Source organism: Rattus norvegicus, chromosome 15, assembly GCF_021556685.1.
Source record: "Rattus norvegicus strain SHRSP/BbbUtx chromosome 15, alternate assembly SHRSP_T2T, whole genome shotgun sequence".
Classification (NCBI taxonomy): domain Eukaryota; kingdom Metazoa; phylum Chordata; class Mammalia; order Rodentia; family Muridae; genus Rattus; species Rattus norvegicus.
In genome coordinates this window covers 78,629,444-78,651,302 of record NC_141548.1, presented here as the reverse complement: position 1 = coordinate 78,651,302, position 21,859 = coordinate 78,629,444, and the positions used below count along the sequence as shown (strand labels likewise).

General features: G+C 35.6%; 1 protein-coding gene across 1 annotated transcript in view; it reads left to right on the top strand.

Moving 5' to 3' along the window:
- Positions 1-21,859, top strand: part of Klhl1 (kelch-like family member 1) — a 429,891-nt gene that overhangs the window by 165,624 nt on the left and 242,408 nt on the right. The window contains 1 exon segment of the mRNA NM_001394673.2: positions 4,135-4,271. Within this exon segment, the coding sequence (NP_001381602.1) occupies positions 4,135-4,271 (137 nt within the window).

Genomic DNA, 21,859 nt, shown 5'->3' with positions numbered 1-21,859 from the left:
AAATGGGGAATCCATCCTTTCCTACTACTCTGACTGAGCAGGCAGCATTTCCCTAGAGCTGATACAGATTTTATTTGATGTGATTCAAACTTGCACAATGTAGGTCACAAAATATTTTGCTCTTCAGAATGGGACCTGCCTGTAGTACAAACTTACAGTGTAAGAACACGCTGAAATACTTGTTCCTGGAGAGATGCCTAACCTGATGTTTATGGAGACAAATATTATTTATCACCTGATGTTTATGGAGACATTTACTACTTAACACTTTGATAAAACCGATCATTTCTCACTCACTTATTTCTCTGGGTTGCAGTAAATATTTTGCCATTTCTATGCTTTTTAAATAAAATTTAATAATTACTATTATAGAGATTATTTTATGTGTAAATATGTTTTGCATTCATGTATGACTGTGAATGACATACATGCTTGATCTCTTCATAAGTGAGAAGAGGACATTATAATCCATAAAAGTGATTTAACGATGTTTATGAGCTGTCAACCGAATGGATGGAATCAAACCCTTTTCCTCTGAATGAGCAGCCAGTAATTTTAACTGCTGAGCCATCTCTGTAGCTGATATTTCTATTTATTATTTGTTAATATTTTGTAACTAGGTCAATCTAGTCGTCATTCTGATTTAGCATCCCAAAAGATAAGAAAGCAGGTGTGACCCACATGGCCTGGCTTTAGATTGATAAAAGTAACAATGAAAAATATTCAAAATATTTTTGTTATATAGGTACATAAAAACAGCAAGTGATATATTTTCATTAATTCAAAAAAGAGGTGCTGTGCATGAGATAAATGACAACTTAAACGATGGTCTATTCTGAATTTTTAAAACACATTTTATTAGACACGGTGGGAAATGAGTTGGATGAAACGATGAGAATGTGAATGCAAACAGTTTGTAATATTTGGCTTACAATGCTCAACCTCAGTATTACAGAAGTTCAGGAAATTAGAGCAACTACAGGTTAAATACACACACACACACACACACCACACACACATGCATACACACACACTCACACACCACAAATACACACACACCACACACACACCACACACACACACTCACACACCACACACACACACACACTCACACACACTCACACACACACCACACACACACACCACACCACACACACCACAAACACATCACACACACACCACACACATACCTACACACACACATACATACACACACACACTTACATTACTTTCAAGTACAAATGATATACCTGTGTGTATGTAGCACTGTAAAAATGATAAAAATCCTAAGAAAAATCTAAATTAATTACAAATAAATGGTACATTACAACATAAAATAGTTTGAAAATTAATATTCTATTAAAACTAATAAAGTCTAGATGATAATGAAGTAGGGCATTTCTTCATAAATGAAAGGAATAAATCTACTATCCCCCATTAAGTAAGAATACTTTATGATATATTGTAAATGATACTAGAAAAAAAATCTAGTAAACAAAAGCTAGGAAATCCTTTGTCCTCATAGCTAAACTAAAATAGTCCTAAAGAAAACATTTTCTACCATTGATAAGAAATTGATGCTGTAAAGAGAAATAAATACTCGAAAAAAGAGAAAATATAAGTTTTTCATTACCAAATATACATCATACATATAAATTCTTCTTGAAGTCGAATGGAGGAAGAAATTATCATACTGTAATTTCATATAATGTCCATTAAATGGTACAAATGCGTTTGATCACCAATTAGTGTTGGTTAAAGCAGAAAATTGTGAAGTCATACGATAGCCAAGGGTAATGTATAGTTTAATTTTTAATGGCTCATTGGGTAAAATTTATATTATACTTTCAACAGGCATATTTCATTATTTGGCTTATTTTTAACTTAGTCCTGTGCAACAGTTTCATGAATATGTGCAGTGTACTCTCTCACCGAATTCATTCTTCATATCCCTGGTTGGTTTCCTTTCTCACTCTTGCTTACTCTGGTTTTTCTTTTTAATTTTTATCTTTAAGTATTATTATTCTTTAATCATTTTTTATAGTCCTGTTGTTATCCCCGTGCCTGTCAGCCCTTCTACGGTTCCTCATCCCATTCCCATCTCCAGTCTCCAAGAGGATGTACCCGCCCCGCACACCAACACATCTTCTCACACCCTGTGGCCTCAATTCTTTCCAGGGTTAGGAGCATCTTCTTCACTGAGGCCACACCAGGCAGTCCTCTGCTGTATATGTGTTGGGGGCCTTGGACCAACTAGTGTTCGCTGCCTGATTGGTGGGCCAGTGTCTGTGAGATCTCAGGGTCCAGGTCATTTGAGACTTCAGGGTCACCCTTCTCCTCAGCTTCTTCAGTTTTCCCCAGCTTTCACTGGTTGGGTGTAAATATCTGCATCTGACTCTGTCAGCTGGGTCTCTTGAAGAGAAGTCATGATAGGATGCTTTTGGGGAGCACTCCACAGCCTCAGTAATAGTGGCAGGGCTTGGGACCTCCCCTTGAGCTTGATCCCGATTTGCTCCTGTCTCTGGCCTTCCTTTCCATCAGGCTCCTCTCCATTTATATCCCTGCAGTTCTTTTGTTCTTCTTTTGCTCATACTCTTCTCCCACTTTCACATTTGTTTGTTTTGTTTAGACCCATTGAAGGTAAATTAAGGTTAGGTATATGAGCAGGATTAAGAAAACTAGATCACGGAGGTTTATCGGTAACTACATCAGTGAATAAAATGATAAATATATTCCTTCCTCAGAAACAATTAACTGCCAGTACTGCCTCAAGTTCTCACACTCTGTCACAAATCGATGTTAGAATAATGAAGGACACATGCCTTCCTCCTGCCCTGCCCCGCCCTGCCTTTCATTTTCCAGCCTAGTTTAGGATCTCTAGTGATCTTCCTTGCAACAGCAATACCATATGTAGAAGAAAACCTTTTATAACACTACTCCTCTCCCCTCTGTAGGCTACTCCTCTTTTAACTTCTTTATTGATTACTTGTGATTTTCATATCAAGCCCCAAACCCCATTCATCTCCTTGTTCCTTCATATTCAACTCTCTCCTCCTCCACTAAAAAACAAACAAACAACAAAAAAAACAAAAAAAAAAACAAACAAGAACCAAACCAACTAAACAGACAAACCACAAAATAAATTGCTGTGCAAGCTTCAATGTGTCACAGCATGTCGCAGAGTATACCTTTAAATTATCCCCCTCTCCCTCCCCCTTCTAAAGCATCCCAATATCCTCAGAAGGGGTTGTAGATGCCTCTTATTTAGGGTTGAATACTTAGATCTCACTCATTTTGAACAGGTCAAGTCTCTTCATTATCCACTGTCTAGTGTGAAAAAGGAAGCTTCTCTGCCCAGGGCTAAATAATAGCATTAGTCTCCAGATGTAAACCTGAATGTTTAAAGGATGTTTGGGCACATGCTTACTTAGCAAAATAACAGTGACAGATTTAGTCTGTGTCATGGACAGTGACAGGCATTTGACTAGGTTTACAGTAGCAAGCTTTGTATTCCTTATTGGAGAATATGCATCATTTCAGTCTGCAGCTATCTCAAAACCAGCCATACTATGTGCACAGTATTTTCATAACGAGATATGTATTTCCTGGCGGATCAGCAGTGTTGCATGCAGATTCCAAGCAGAACACAACAAATGACCCTTTCTTCCCCAGAAGCCTACATTGCTTTGACGAATATAAATATTTGGAAGGCTGCATGCTAGCTAGTAGTAAAAAAAGAATCCCTTCTCTCTTCCAGGTTCAGACTCTGTATTCTGAATGTCCTGGATCCAAAACTTATGCTTTGTTTTGTTTTGTTTTTCTTTTTTTGTTTATTTCTGCATCAGGGTTAGAACATTTCATTTTGAGGGGCGAAGAGGAGAACGGCTACAGTGTTTTGTTTTGTTTTGTTTTGTTTGTTTTTGTTTTTTTGATGCTTCTGAAAAATCTCTGCCAAACAATTCACATCCTCCCAATAGTTTCAAAAAACCATTCGACTTCTTTTAAATTTAAATTATAAATTTAGAGTTGGATCAAATTGCTGATGGTTGATTCATTTGTCTTCATTGTGTCTGCTGAACTCAGTGCTTTGTGCTTCAGGAGCAATGCCTAAAATAGGTCCTGTGCCTCTTTCAGGCTTGTCCTGAGCTCTGTCTCTGACTACTTTGCTGCCATGTTTACAAGCGATGTCTGTGAAGCCAAGCAAGAGGAGATCAAGATGGAAGGCATAGACCCAAATGCACTCTGGGATCTTGTTCAATTTGCATATACAGGTACAGTAAAGCAATTATAATACCGTATTTATACCATGCTTGTCTTAAAACACTGGTTTTAGGTCTTTCAAAGCTAAAATAGCAACTGAATTTTTATCATTAGATTTTTAGTTATAGTCTACATAATGGGGAAAAGGTGGTCTTTATATTATGTGAAATCACAAATGTACAAAGATATATGCTTTGTATTTCTCATACAACGCTTACAGTATTAAAATGCATGAATAAAATTAATATTGAGGATGTAATGAAGTTAAGAAAGAAATACAGTTAATCATTAAATTCAAAGTTGCGTATCTCCATAGTTAGCCAGAATATTAATCATATGAAAAGATTCTCTTTAGAAATAAGTTAACATAATTCGCATTTTCCTTATTGTGTTAATTTAATGTTAAAATTTCATGACATTTATATTGATATGAAAATTGAGCTAAAAGGTATAATAATGATAATTAGAGTTTGGAGAACAACTACACTTGGAAATGTGAAAAGTTTTTCTAATTTACTATGTTTATATATTCCTTTGAACATTACAATATTTAAAAGTACATAACGTTGTAAATTTTGTGTTGTCAAATATGTGCAATTCTGAGCTATACCAAAGGAGAATGATTTAATAAATAAGGCAGAGTTACAAGGGAAAGAATTGGATGAATGTCTTAAAGAAAAATATAAAGAAATGATAAAATACATGAACCTTGCATATCGAATTTAAAATCAGCTTCAGCTATGTGATGTGAAATCAGACATTTCTCATCTCAATAATTTTAAAATATAGTTATACACAGCAAAATTTTCACTATAAAAGTCTAAGACTATTTGAAAGGTATTGTAATAGTGGAAAAAGACCTTGGTTTGGTTTGACTACAACTGGATTGAATTAAGGGAGCTGGCGTTTAAGCCTTGGGATGAAGAAAGCATGCTAACTCCTTGTATTGTCTACTTAGGTTAGCAGAGAAAAAAAAACATGTTTGCATATCTTTGTTGTAGTCTCAACACTTACAAATTCCCTGAAGGCTATATTTCAAGGCACTGAGAAAATGCTTAGAGAATGTAAAACTGTAAAAATGTTTTTGAAAATACATCTCAAAGAAATGGAGAAAAATGTATGTGTAATTCTAAATATTCTGAAAAAATGATTTTAGGAAAATTAAGATCAATAAGCATTAAAACATGTCTAAAATTTTATCAAATGGCGGAACTATTCAGAGCTTCACAATTTAATTACAATCTGTTTATACCTCTAGCTAGTAAACTAGTCCATCACAGACAACAAACTTATCAGTGAAGCCTGCATACAGAGTGATTCACAAAACAATCTCAAACCCCCATCAAAGTCTGCCTACTGGTGGAGTCTAGGGGAACTGTCACCACATTTACTTTGACATGAGCTCACCAGTATCCAGTGGATGCTTCAAAAGTTGATGGTTCCAAATATAGTTCATATTAAAGTCATTGAGTCACAAAGAGGAATGGATATGAGAAGGGAGCGTGAAAAGTGTTAATAATGAAGGCAGGAGTGTAAGGGTGTGAGAGGACCCAGAATTAACTCTATAAATGTATGAATTTTTTAAATAAGAAAACTAAAATGTTTTTTTTTTAAGTTCATTCTTTTCTAGATTGGGGGAGGGGTAATATTTTAGGAATCCTTCCAGAAAGAGAAAAGCACAGTACACATGTCCTGTTTCTATGCCCTGGCCAACTTACCTTTGAGCAAAAATAGGGCAAAGACACTCGCTATCTTGTTAGACAAGGTTAGATGTTGTTTCAAAGCTTCCTGCTGAGAATAATGACCCAAATATGGTTCTACTTTTAGGAGAAAGTAAGAATAGAAATCTGCCTCCCAATTGCACTGATATTTTGGACTTTCCCCCAAGCATATTTGTACTGTGGCCTTTGCCTATAAACATAGTTATGTATTAGGGGATTGATGTATTTCCAATTTTATGTTTACATAAGTGTTCTAGATAAGCAATAAATTTACATTGTAATACTACAAAAGTTGTAGGAATGATATCAATTATATACTTGTCTTTTGTTACATACAATGTGAAACTTGTTAACAATGGAAGAAGGCAAATGTTCATTTCTATAAATAGGAAAGAATACAATATTTCTACATGTGTCTAATTAGCAGGCTATCTCCATGATCTAGAAGACTACTTTGAAAAGATCTAAAATGATTACCTTCTGCCTAAAGAATGAGCAAGTAGGAAAATAAAACACCATTACTTGAGAATCTTTTCTTAAACTTTTTTCTCCACACTTCCTGTTACCCAAAGGGAGGCCTTGAATTGATTCATTTTCTTTGCCACTTGAGAATTTAAAAGGCAGAGAAAATCTGGAGCATGTCAGGTAGCCATAGTGAAAAAGTATATAGAAACAGACAGAATCATCAGTTGAAGAAAGACTTCTATTAGGGGTAGGGAAAGACAAATACCAAGAAATAAAGAGGAAGACTCTCTGCAAAGCAGAAGGGGAAAACCTGAACTCGAATCCTGGCTTCCTCTTGAGTGCTAGTGGTCTTTTTACTCTCTTAGGGGGTTTTCTTCACCTAATTTAGATTTGGCCATTTCAAAAAAGCAGAATGCCAATTGGTCCACAACTGTTGGGTAAATATGTCCTGATCAGACTTTGAACTTCTTGAGCCATTCTATCAGCAAGGTTCTTATTGGCAAACAACCACAGGACCTTTGTTTATAGCAGCTTTGAAGTTTTTATCTCATGTCCAGAATTTGAAGGAAAAGCCAAGAGTCTTGGAAGTTCATCGTCTTTACTGTCTCATCATAGCCTTTCTCATCATGTGCCCTCGTCTTTGAACAATGAAGTTTTTAGTGATTATAAAATTTGAGAACCTTAAATATGGAGAAAGAAAAACTATTTTGCAGGTGGCTTTCAGCTGATCTAGTTGATGCATTGCGAAGTGTGGGAAACCCCTTCCCTACTTCTTGGCCTATATTAAGGACATAAATGAGAAAGAATTGAATCAAATGTTAGAAAACATCACCAACAAGTAAATAAACAGCAACGATAGGATTTGTTCTGTCTGCTATGAACCAACAAGTTCAGGCGTTTTACCAGATCAAATTAAACAAGTGACTTTAAGGAAAGATACATTAAAAAAAGAGAGATAATATTAGGGGAAGGGGACAAGATAATATTAATAGCTTACAATAAAAAGTGTGTAATTGTTTGTTTTTAGTGAGTAAAAATATATAAAAGCAAGAGGAACTCTCTTTCCCCCATGTTCCCCTTTCTCTGTTTTGTCATTTTTAAATTTTTTTTCTCAGACAATATATTCTGATTATCTTTCCCTCTCAAGGACCTCTCACAGATCCTCTCCACCTCCCCACCCGATTAAAACACAACCCTGAACATAAATAAGCATACTAAAATAGTAAAGTGGTAAAGTAATAAAATAAGGCAAAGTAAAAATAAACATAACAAAATACAATTATACAAAATGCCAGCAAAAAAAAGGGACAAATGAATAGCACAGGAATGCAAAAAGACATGGAAACACACACATGTACATGCAGAAAACATTTACAAACAAAACTAGAAATCGCAAGACATAATGAAGATGTAAAGTATTATATAATATTTCATGACTCTTACATATTTATATATATGAAATGTAAGGGAATGTGATTTATGAAGATTGATACCCCAGAATCAAATAAAAGCATTTATTCTCCAGAGTACCTTCATGCAGGGGTCCACGATTTTTCAGAATAGAAGACAGAGATGTGGATTTTGCTGGGTCAATTTAAAGTTTGTTAGGGTAGAATTGAGTGACTTGTACCTTTCATTTCCTTGATTGGTTTGTTCTATCACTAATATAGGGGTCTTTGTGATTGATTAAGGTTCTCGGGGATTTGGGGGACATTTGGTGATCAACTATACTTGGTTCAACCTAGGTGGTGCAGCAGTTTCTACAGCTCCTGATGAGCCCTTGAGATTGGCTCAGGCTACGTGGTAGGGCAGATTCCTGAAAAGAGTTTTTTTTTCCCCATGGAATTGACTTGTAATGGATTTTTCCAGCTCTGGGAAACAGAAACTTAGGCATCATCTCCCAAACTGCCAGTTTGTATCCTGTCGCGGAGTGAGCCTAGCTCTGGCTAACTCTGTCCTCTCAGAGTTATATATGAAGTAAAATGAAATGAAATGACAATTATTTGTCATTTGGGTGCTTGCAAAACTAAAGAATTGGTTGTATACAAGATGGTAATTTAAATATGAAATTAAAAATTGTTTATCTTGTTACTAGAAAATACCATATTTGTAGGCCCTAATATTGTAGTGCTATTAACAAAAAATTATATTCACTAAAACAACGATATTGGTCATAAAGATAATAGCACACTACTGCTTAGAATACTAAGAAAATTAAAAAATTGTCCTTAAAATTTTTCATTAATTCTATTTTCCATTTAATCTTTAAAAATTCTGCTCATGATACTGGTGATTTTTAGTGAGTCAAGTCCTATGCAAGTAAGAATACACATTTTTTTCCTTTTCTTCTGTTCTTGCTTGTATTTAATTATTTAAAGATAAATATTTTTCTCATATAAATGTATGCTGATAATATCTTCCCTTCTGGCCTTTTTTCAGATTCTCCTTAATTACCTACCCAATAAAAGTAACACCACCCCTTTTTTACTAGAATACAAATAGGCATGCAACATTAATTATAGTGATAATAAAATAAAATAATAAAAAAAATATAACATAACAAACGAACAGACAAAACAGGACCAAAGGACAAGCACAAAGGACACATAGGGACGCTGAGACACAGATGGGCAGATACAGAAAGCTCACACAAACAAATTCGGAAAGCAGAATATAAAAATGTCCATAAAGGAGGGGGGAAAGCCCAAAGTACAGAGAGACAAAAAGCCTCCAAAGAGCATTTGAGCTACTTCACTATTTTTTTTTAATTTACCAAGCATGAGTGTGCCCTGAAGTATGGTTTCCATACCAAGTGAGACTCCAATACAGAAAATTATTTCCTTTGAGTGTGGTTTTGAATAGAGATGTTTCTAGGTTACAGACGAGCATTTGTATCCGCATTCCTTCAGCACTCGGATCCCATCTGGCTTAGACCTGTGCAGACTCTGTGCATGCTGCCAGACTCTCAGTGCATTCATATCTGCATCAGTCCTGCTGTGTCTAAAACGGGCCTTCTTTCCTTCTTGTCATCCATCTTCTGTGGCTCTTACAGTCTTTCTACCAGTTCTTCATTAACGATCCCTGATCCCGGAGGGGAATGATTTAATGAAGTTATTCCATTTTGAACGGAGTGTTCCAAAATCTCTCGCTCTACACGTTGTCCATTTTGGGTTCCTGCTTCAGTTCTTACATCCTGGAAGGTGAAGGCTCTTGAAAATTCCTCAGTAAGGCACTGATGTATGTGTATAGTAAGGTATTGATAGAAGTTATTTTTTTTCGTTTGATTTTTTTTGGATATTTTATATATCTACATTTCAAATGTTATCCCCTTGCGCCCCTCTTATTACCCCTCCCGTTCCCACTGCTTCTATGAGGAAGCTCTGACTCCCACCACCCACGCCAATCTCAACACACTGGCATTGCCCTGTATTGGAGAAATGAGCCTTCAAGGACCACGAACTTTTCTTCCTATTGATGCTGAGCAATGCCACTCTCTGCTACATATGTGGTTGGAGTCATGGTCCCTCTATGTATACTCAATCATTGCTTGGTGGTTTAGTACTGGGAGCTCTGGTGGGGTCTGGTTGGTTGGTATTGTTGTTCTTCCTTTGGTGTTGCAAGCTCCTTCAACTCCTTTAGTCTTTTCTCTAACTCCTTCATTGGAGTCCCCTTGTTCAGTCCAATGGTTAGCTGCAACTATCCTCATCTGTATGAGTAGGGCTCTGGCAAAGCCTCCCAGAAGACACCTGTATCTGGTTCCTGTCAGCAAGTACTTTTGGCATCAGCAATAGTAATGGGTTTTGGGGCAGCATATGTGCTGCGTTCCCAGGTATGGCAGTCGCTGGATGACATTTTCTTCAGTCCCTGCTCTACTCTTTGCCCTTGTGTTTCCTCCTGTGAGTATTTTGTTCTCTCTTCCAAGAAGGAATGAATTGTCCATATTTTGGTCTTCCTTCTTCTTGGGCTTCATATGACTGGTGATTTTTTTTCTCAGTAATTCCAAGCTTTTGGGCTAATATCCACTTATTGTGACTGCATACAATTTGTGTTCTTTTGTGACTGGGTTACCTCACTCAGGATTTATTTTCTAGTTCCATCCATGTACTTTCTTGTGGCCATTGTTTTCAATAGCTGAGTAGTGTACCATTGTGTACTCCATTGTGTAAATGTACCACATTTTCTGTATTCATTCCTTAGTTGAAGGACATTTAGTTTTTTTTTTTTTTTCCCTAGCTTCTGGGTATTATAAACAAGGCTGCTTTGAAGATAGTGGAGCATGTGTCTTTGTTATATGTTGGAGGATCTTTTGGGTATATGCCCAGAAATGGATTAGCAGGGTCCTCAGGTAGTACTATGTCCAATTTTCTGAGGAACCACCAGATTGATTTCCAGAGTGGTTGAAGCAGCTTGCAATCCCACCAGCAATGGAGGGAGTCTTCCTCTTCCCCACATTCTAGCCAGCATCTGTTGTCACCTGAGTTTTTGATCTTAGCTATTCTGATTGATGTGAGGTAGAATCTCAGGGTTGTTTTAAATTGCATTTCCGTGATAACTAAGGATGATGAATATTCCTTCAGTTGCTTTCAGCCATTTCTATTTCTTAGTTGAAAAATTCTTTGTTTTTGCTCTGGACCCCATTTTTAATAGGATTATTTAATTCTCTGGAGTCTAACTTCTTGAGTTCTTTGTCTATATTGGATATTACCCCTCTATCAGATGTAGAATTGGTAATGATCATTTTGCAATCTGTTGGTTGCAGTTCTGTCCTATTGACAGTGTCCCTTGCCTTACAGAAGCTTTGTAATTTTATGAGGTACCATTTGTCAACTCTTGATCTTAGAGCATAAGCCATTGGTGTTCTGTTCAGGAAAATTTCCCCTTTGACTATATGTTTGAGTCTCTTCCCCACTCTTTCTTCTACTAGTTTCAGTGTATCTGGTTTTATGTGGAAGTCCAAGATCCAAATGGACTTGAGCTTTGTACAAGGAATTAAGAATGAGTAATTTGCATTCTTCTACATGCTGACCTCCAGTTGAATCAGCACCAATTCTTGAAAATGCTATCTTTTTTCCATTGGTTAGGTTTAACTCCTTTGTCAAGTGACCATGTGTTTGGCGGGGATCATTTCTGTATCTTCAGTTCTATTCCATTGATCTACCTGCCAGTCTCAGTACCAAATACTATGCAGATTTTATCACAATTCCTTTGTAACACAGCTTGATATCAGGGATGGTGATTCACCCAGAAGTTCTTTTATTGTTGAGAATAGTTTTTACTCTCCTGGGTTTTGCTTTTCCAAATGAATTTGCAAATTGTTCTTTTTAATTCTATGAAGAATTGAGTTGGAATTTTGATGAGGATTTCATTGAATCTGGAGATTTCTTTTGGCAAGATGGCCATTTTCCTATATTGATTTTGCCAACCCATGAGCAATGGGAGATCTTTACATCTTCTGAGATATTCCTCAATTTATTTCTTCAGAGACTTGAAGTTCTTGTCATACAGATATTTTACTTGCTTGGTTAGATAGGAGTTATTTTATTGCTACATTTATTTAGCATAGTAGAAATATTAGCTTTTTTTTCTATTTCCAACTATTTTGGTGTGTCAGTGTCTGGTCAGCTGATCACTGTCAGGCACAGGTGCCATCTCATTGAATGGGCCTTAAATCCAATCAGATATTTGTACCAGTGTGTATTGCAGGCAGGTTTTATAATAAATAAAAGCATTTCTAATTGGTTTAACATTTACCTTTCTCTTCAGGTAGCATAAGGAATGATTTTTCAGTACCATGATCATTAGTCAATAGGTATGACAGTTCTAGGAAGGTGGCAAGCCAAATTCTCAATGTTCAATGTGTTATCTGCATTGTCTCTTCAGCAAAAAGGGCTTTACCCTCAGTTAAGGAAAAGATAAGAATAGCTCTGGCAGGATTCTGGATTTGCTTGGTGGTTTGCATAGGACACTATTTGTTAACAATTGAAATAGATGTAAAATATCAGTGTTACTATATAACAATAGATGTTCTTAGGAGGACAGGTTCAAATCAACATTATTTTGGAAAATATTTTACTTTACAGGAGACTTCTTTTATATCTTTACTCATATATATGAATTTGAATAAAATCTGTTTTATGTATAGTAAAGTCTTTGATTAGGTATAATGATGCCAAAGATGCTCTAGAAATATCCCATAAATTATCTAAAAATTCATGGAGTCAAGGAAGAAAAAAATTGGAAATCAAAGTTAGTATTACTCCAATTTCAAATTGCTTAGGAACTAGTTAGAGATGGTTAGATATTCAGATAATATACTCTATTAGAAATTATTCAAATGAGTAGGTGAAGATGGTAAGAATGTATAAAGCTCAAATTTTACAAAAGTATTGAAAGAATAACAATTTGTTATTACAAAAATGTACTAATAAGCTCCTATTGAGATAAATCTAAACTGCCCTCTTAATTACTATATTGAAATATTCTTTTTAAACTCTAAATTGAATACCTCTCATGTTATCGAAATGCAGCCCAGTCAGGTAGGGATATTTAATCTGGCAGAGATCAATAATAATTCAATAAGCCTGTTACTACAATATGAATGGCAGAATACAGACTGAATGTTTCTTTGTCTATCATACTTTACTTTTGCACAGTATGCTATGACAGGAGTTCATTAGAGTGACTTATAACTCTCTCTTGTTCTCAAAATAAAATAGGTCATTTAAATTGACACCCTTATGGCTCTACAGTGGCTTGTTCTAAGTGCTGTTCATCATCCACATGACTACAAGTCACTAGCTTAGTGGCTTATAGATAGCAGCAATGTTTGAGCAGCTTAATGTGTGGTGCCTCATTTCCTGTGAACATACTCAAATTTCTTATTTTACTATATATCTACTATCTTGACCCTTTATTGAAGTCTTAATAACAATATGCACAGGGAACATATGTTGAATTAAGTTGAAAGTTCACAACCCACAATAATAATCTCTTGGTATAAAATATTTTTATAGAGATATATTTTTGGTGTATAATTTTATGAGTATATACAAACATATATATATATATATACTCAAATTTTAATCACAGATGAATATTTAGATAATATAGTAATTTTAAAGAATGTACTTAGGACCATCATTCTGAAATACTACCTTCATTCACACCTCTAGAAATTTCCTCTTAGTTCATCTCTTACATAGTGCTTGTAACAATCAAAATAAACTGTGCTCATTGATGAGTTAGGAAATAGAGTTGTAACAAATACAGTTGGTGGAATGCATGGTTACTAATAGAGTGTCAGGTCCTGGGGAACACTGATAAGGACAAAGTTCAAATACAGGAAGCTCCCCATCTAATAGTGGTAATTTAAAAAAGAAGGATAGGAAATTAAACTGCCTAACAGCAAACTTTAAGCATACTGAAGAGTTAACATGTTTGTAAAAGATGCTTGTGGGCTACTGAAGTGAAAATGTTTGTACATAAATAGGGAATGGTAAGAAAGCTTATGCTTACTGCCAACATTTCAGTGAAATAAATATTTGTACAAAGGTACTAAGATATTTAATATTCTCTTAATATTAAAAAGTATATGTTCTTCCTGCACTTTACCCACTAAATTCCTGCCATACATTTTTATGATGATAAAGAGTAAATCATAGCTTCATTTTAAAGACTGGATTAATTCAAGTGACATGAATTATGCAAACACATTAGAAGACTACTGATTTTAAACATAGAGAATTTAATAGACAGTAAATGCTAGACTTTACATAACATACTGAGTCTTCAAAGACTGGTTTGTGCCTTATCATTGTTTATTGTTTAAAAATTGAGTTAGTTTTCCTAGAATGTTGAACAATTTGCATATGACCAGTAAATTCTAAAAATAATCAATTAAATCAGTTGGCCTTTTTGTTTCAGTACTTGTGTTTATATGTTTAGCAATCTAACAATACATGTAAAACTGAAGTTTACAAGACTAATTTTGGAGAATAATGAAAAAATATCTATATTTTGAAGCATTTTATGGAGTATCATTGTTACTGAACAATCTATGGCATTTAATAGGTTGATTAGACAGTGTACATATTTGATGCTTATTTGCAATTTCTAGCAATTACCATAGTAGAACACATAATGACTTTCTAAATTTTTAGTGGACTAGTGCAGCCCTTTCCTTCTTGCCAAGTTTGATTCTTTAAAGGCTTTGGACTGAATTCCTTTTACTGTTGCTATGAGTTTTGTAACTCTTTATATTTTCATGCTTCGTATATTAGAAGAGCTAGACAGGATCACATCCTGTCAAGTATTCCAATATTTTCTGTGCTAACTTTGATTTGCTAATATTTTTGTCTAAACTTTTCACTATTCATGTAATTTCTATATTTTCATTCATTATCTTGTATTAGAGTTGATATGCACCTTAAGAAAAATTAAACATTGTTTAGCTAATGTTGACTAATAACTCTAGCTTCTCGTTATCTCTCTAGAACATAGTCAAATATAGAAACATAGAGAGCCCAATACTCAAAGTGATATGCTTTTCATATTTGTTTAAACATATTCTTTGTTTCCTATATAGGATTTTGAATATTTTTAAATCTATTTTACACTTATAAATCCTAGTTAATCTACTGTGATAATTAGAATATTAATTCTTTGTCTCTCAGAGACACAGACAGAGACAGAGTGAGATTACTTTAAGAGTGAGTGAAGTACTAAAATTAACCACTCTTACAATATAATCAATCTATCCTGATTGTTCAGAATATCTACTTTTATAATCTTTCAGATATTTTACATAATCTTTTATACAAAAAATTTAATGATGACAGACCTGAAAATAATTAAAGGGAAGAAGTGCTGATTTGGCCTCATAGTTCCTAAGGGTTACATTTCATCAGAATGTGAAAAAGCAATCCACCAGCCAATATCCAATTAAATGGAGAAATACTTGAAGCAAACCCACTAAAAACAAGGACAAGAAAAGGATGCCCACTCTCTCCCTACCTATCCAATATAGTACTTGAAGTTCTAGCTACAGCAATAAGACAGCAAATGAAGATTTGCTGGAATAAATTGGATAAAGAATTCAAGAACTCTTTGCAGATGATAAGATAGTATATATAGGCAACCCCAAAAATTCTACAAAAGAACTTTTACAGCTGCTAAACAATTCCAGCATAGTGGCTGGCTATAAAATTATCTAAAATAAAATAATCCATAGCCTTCCTTTATACAAATGATAAACGGTCTGAGGAAGAAATTAGGGAAACAACACCCTTCAAAAGAGCCACAAACAGTATAAAATATCTGTATAACTCTTACCAAGCAAGTGAAACATCTTTAGAAAAATAACTTCAAATCCCTGAAAAAAGAAATTAAAGAAATCAGAAGATGGAAAGATCTTCCATGATTATGAATTGGTATAATTATCATAGTAAAAATTGCCATCCGACAAAAGGAATCTACAGATTCAATTAAAGCCTCCTCTACATTTCAACACAATTCTTCACAAACATGGAAAAAGAAATCTTCAATTTTAAATGGCAAATCAGAATCCCAGGATAACAAAAACAATTCTTCAGAATAAGTTACTTCTGGGGTAATCACTATCCCTCACTTCAAACTGAGCAATAGTAATCAAAAAAAAAAAAACAAAACAAACAAACAAAATAAAAAACACATGGTCTCAGTACAGAGGCAGATAGGCTGACTAGTGGAATAGAATTGAAGACACAGAAATAAGCCCAGAAAATTATAGACATTTGATCTTTGACAACGAAGACAATAACATACAATGGAAAACAAAAGTAATTATCTTCGGTAAATGTTGCTGGACTAACTGGCAGTCTGTATGTAGGAAAATGAAAGTAAATCCATATTTGTCACCTTGCCCAAAGCTCAAGTCCAGGTGGATCAAGGACTTCAACATAAAACCAGGTACACTGAACTAAACAGAAGAGAAACTGGGAAAGAACCTTGAACACATTGGCACAGGGAGAAATTTCCTAAACAGAACTCCAATGGCTCAGGATCTGGGATCAATAATTGATAAATGGGACCTTATGAAATTGAAAAGCTTTCTGTAAGGCAAAGGACACAATCAATAGGACAAATTGGCAACCTGCAAATTGGGGAAAATCTTCACTAACTCACATCTAATAAGGGGTAACATTCAAAATATATAGATTATAAGAAGCTAACCTCTAAAAAACCAAATACCCCAATTAAGAAAATTGGGAGTGAAAGACTGAAGGAACTAAAGGGGTTTGTAACACCATAGGATGAATAACAATATCAACCAACCAGATCCCACTAGAGTTTCCAGGGACTAAGCCACTAACCAATGAGTACACATGGAGGGACCCATGCCTTCAGGCCATACATAGCAGAGGATGGCATTGTCCCACATCAATAGAAGGAAAAGCCCTTGTGAAGGCGTATTTCTCCAATGTAGGGTAATGCCAGGGTGGTAAGGTTGGTGTGGGTGGGAGTGAGAGCATCCTCATAGAAGCAGGGGGAAGGGGCAATGGGAAAGGGGGTAAAGGGGAAATCATTTGAAATACAAATACACAAAATATCCAAGAAAAGTGAAATTAAAAAAATTGAGGTGGGGGCATCCGCATTGAGACAGGGAAAGGAGGCATGGAATATAGAACAGTCAGAGGGTGGAACGGGAGGGGGATATAATCTGGAGTGCAAAAAATAGAGTAATTTTTTAAAATATGAAGTACAAAGCCAAACAGAAAATTACAACAGAAGAATCTCAAATGCCCAAGAAACATTTACAGAAATCTTCAAAGTCCTTAGTTATCAGGGAAATGAAAATCAAAATGACCCTGAGATTCTACCTTACACCAATCAGAATGACAGAGATAAAAAAAAACTCAGGTGACAGCACATGCTGGCAAGGATGTGGAGAAAAAGAAACACTTGTCCATTGCTGGTGGGGCTGCAAACTGTTGCAATTCCTCTGAAAATCAATCTGGCAGTTCTTCAAGATATTGGAAATAGACCTGGACTTGAAGAACCAGTTATATCACTCTTGGACATAGACCCAAAAGATGCCCCATCATCCCATAGGGCATGTGTTACACTATGTTCACAGCAGACTTATCTGTGATAGCTTGAAGTCAGAATTTCTTCAACAGAAGAATGGATATTGACAATGTGATTCATTTATACAATTAATTCAATTATTCAGCTATTAAGAATGAGAGCATCATGAGGTGTGCAGGATGGAAATAGAAAATATTATCCTGAGAGTGGTAACTCAGACCCAAAAGTATATGCATGGTATGAACTCACTAATAGGTAGATATTAGACAAAAAGTACAAAATTCCTAGTATACAGTCTACAGAACTCAAGATTAAAGAGCAGAAGGGTCCAAGTGAGGGACCTTAGAGAAAATGCCCAACAATTGGGAGAGGGAATTTGAAAATTCTACCTCCAGTAGATCAAGAGAGCCTCATGTGAAGGGAAGAGGTTACCAATTCATAGTCAAAATTGTAAGAAGTGTTCCTGTCTAAAAGAACTGCAGGGACAAAAATGGAGAAGAGACTGAGGGAAATGTGGTCCGGTGACTGGCCCAACTGGGGATCCATCTCATTGGGTGACACCAAGGCCTGTCACTATTACTGTTGCTGGGATGTGCTTACAGACAGGAGACTAGCATGGCGGTCCTCTGAGAGGTCCTACCAGCAGCTGACTGACACAGACCCAGACACTCACACCCAACCGATGGACTGAAGTAAAGATCCCTATGGTTAAATTAGGGGAAGGATGGACGAAGTGGAAGAGGACAACCCCATAGGAAGACAAGCAATCGTAACTAATCTGGACCTCTGAAATCTCTCAGACACCAAGACACCAGCCAGACAGCATACAAAAGCTAGCCTGAGCCCCCCACCCCCATTCATGTGTAACAGACAACTGCGTGGTCTGACCTCAGTTTGAGAATATTTGCTTAATTCTCTCAAGACTTGAGGCTTCAGTGAGGGAGGAAGGTTGGTGGTGGGACATCATCCTCTTGGAGACAGGGTGGAGGAGGAATGGGATGAATAACTGTGAGAGCAGGGAATGGGAAGGGAAGGCAGCGGCTGGATTGTAAATATAACAACAACAACAACAACAACAACAACAATAAAGATATTTTAAAATACAGAGTTTATGGTGCTGGAAGCATACTTCTAAGTTTCCTTCATTAGGCTATAGCAGGAAGCTGAGAAACTAGAAAAAGGGGAAATAAAGCCAGCAATACATCACAATAGTGACTTACCTCTGCAAGCCAGATCACCTTCTAAAGTTCTCACAGCTTTCAAAGTAATGCTGCATGCTGGAAATGAAGGATCTAGGCCTAACCCTGTGGGGGACATTTACAATTCAAACTATAATAGAAGCCAAGTGTTCCGACTTATAGAATTTGCCTTTTACAAAACCTACTCAGAAATACTATGCCTCCAAGGTAAACTTTAAATAACAGCATAAAATTACATTTTCTCCACATTATCCGTATTCACATATTTTAGACACTTTAAAGTAAAATACTTTTGCCTTTTTAGCATCTAAGTATGTTAAATAAATGGTCAAGTTATAGATATATAAAGAAATATATCATGCATGAGCTAGCTCAATTTGTGAGCATTCAAGCTGAACACTTACTGTTATTCCATTTGTGCCTCTGGCTTTTAAAAATGTTCTCTACCACTGGATATATTCTAGGTTGAAAAGAATAAAGCACTTTAACTCTTTGAGACAGGTAATGATCATAGTTTAATTTAATCACTAAAATTAACAATAATTTACCCTATGATTATTCAACATAGGACTATAGAAAAATATCATAATACACGACATGCTCAAAAACATTAAAAACATATTATTTGAATACATTTACCTCATATAATAATTGTATAAGTCATAGATATTTTAACCAGTTTTTAATAAGATAAAATGTATTTATGTATAAAATATTACCAGGAATAATGTAAGCTGTACAATTGTTGAGTTTTTATATTATATCTACTTTAAGTATTTATTAGTAAGTAAATTGTATAAACTGAACCGAACTTCTATATTCTTACCACTTCTCAATATGGAAGAGGAAATAAGTGATTTGAGAGTAGCCTTGGATAGATAGGAAGGTAATGTTTGGAAAGTCTAAGTAAAACCCTGTCACAAAAATTAATTAAACAATTAATATAATAGTAAATAAAATTTTGCTCAATTTGACATTTGTATGCATCCACAAAACCGTAATAATTCTCAAAGCAATGACTACAACAAAATTTTCTTATGTCCTTTGGAATCTTGGGGGGGGGGAATAAGGGAGATGTATAGGGAGAATACCCGTATGGGGGAGGGGGAGGGGAAGGGATGGGGGTTTATGGACAGGAAACCGGGAAGGGGAATAACGTTTGAAATGTAAGTAAAGAAGTACATCTAATAAAAAATTTAAAAAAAAAAAAGGGAAAAAGATCTCATTCTTTTGTTGCAAAATCTTTCTTTGGATTTTTTTTCTTTGACCTTCTCCTCCTCCTCCTCCTCCTCCTCCTCCTCCTCCTCCTCCTCCTCCTCCTCTTCCTCTTCCTCCTCCACTTCCTCTTCTTCTTTCTTCTTCTTTCTGCCCTGCTCCTCTTTTTCTATTTGAGATTATAATACACTTTTCAAATCCATTTTCCTTCATAAACCCCTACTTTCTCTACTTCAAATTTCATGACTTCTTCATTATTTTTGTTACACACCTATTTATATATACTACATATATTTCTAAATAAATGTTTACATTTGGAAAAAAAGCAAAATAAACTTGTTCTAAGTAGTGCCATTTCATTTTCCAACTTCATTTAATCATAGGTAGAGATGAAATTTAAGGTCCCAGATCCTAGGGAACCTGGCGACTTCCCAATAGCTGAACAATTTCTGTTGTAAACAGTTGTCTGGAGTCCAGACATCTCAAGGATATTTTCTTGTCTGACTGGCAGCATCAAACAAGTTCACGTTCCCAGGCCTAGAAACAAACACCTGTCCCACTTCTCCAAAGTGTTTTCTTTAATTGCCTTTTAACCAGTAAAGACTAATCACTGTTATCTAAACCAAGGTGCCTAAGATGTAATTATATATATCCAATGACTTGTTATGCTCTGATTAACTACAAGAGGCTGACCTGCTCCTTTGTCCCCTCGTCACTCTGAGCTCTTGACCTAATGCCTAGGAGAATGAGTTAAGGACTGAAGGCAGGTGCACTTGATATGGTCCAGTCTTCAAAGGGTACTCACCTGCTTAACGCATAATGCTTAAATACAAAATAATACAAAATACAATTGGCTGACACTGCAGCTCCCCAATCCTTTCAAAATGTGGCACAATATCCCTTTAGGAACACAGTTCAGATCTGGAACTGGTCACCTCCCTGGGTGCTTACAAAATAAACCTTCATTTTTAGGATTCTGTATCTGACATAAATTTTCTCTGCTTCCACCCCAAACTGAACGTGTATACATGTGTATATATCTCCCTTTTTGCCTGAATGCATAAGAACACTATTTTTCAGAACTTGTAAAGAGTTTTAGTGACTTGGAAAATTTGTATTAATTTTCAGAAAAATTTCTTTCTACTCGCCACCATTTCTTAGATAATCATGTTTCTGCATATTTTAATAACATCTTCCTTATTACTGTGATGTGTTTTCTTGGATACAGTTCCACTCCTTCTAGGACTTGTCAATGTGTCAATACACATATGATAGCGTAATGTATTCTTTTATTTAGCCTCAGCTGAATCATGGTAGAACAGTTAAGTGTTAGAAGAAGTCAAAGTGCGAAACCATTTCTCAAAGTATTTGTGGAGTTTCAGAAACCCAGCAGCAGCTTCTGTGCTAACTATGTGTAGGGGGATTTCCCCTAATTACTTGATTGGCTAATAAAGACTACAAGAAGCCAAATGCTGAGTGATGATCAGGAGGCAGTTTTTCTGGGTCCAAGAGCATTTCCGATCCTTTCCAGTCCAATGGCCCAGGACCAAGAGGAGAACACAAGAGAAGAGAAATGACTTTTTTCCGCAAGACAGTAAAGAGAGAGGATGTGCAGAATTTAGGCCACGAAGATGTTAGATATGGGAGAGGCCTCAACTGCCTGAAGAGTTCCAACATAAAATAAGTGACTAGTTTATGAGGGTAGATTATGTGCCCCACAGTTGCGTCATCTGGGTGATTTTAAATATTACGATTCCCCCTGAAGTCCTTTTATTGTTGAGGATAGCTTTAACTATCCTGGGTTTTTTGTTATTCCAGATGAATTTGCAAATTGTTCTGTCTAACTCTTTAAAGAATTGGATTGGTATTTTGATGGGGATTGCATTGAATCTGTAGATTGCTTTTGGTAAAATGGCCATTTTTACTATATTAATC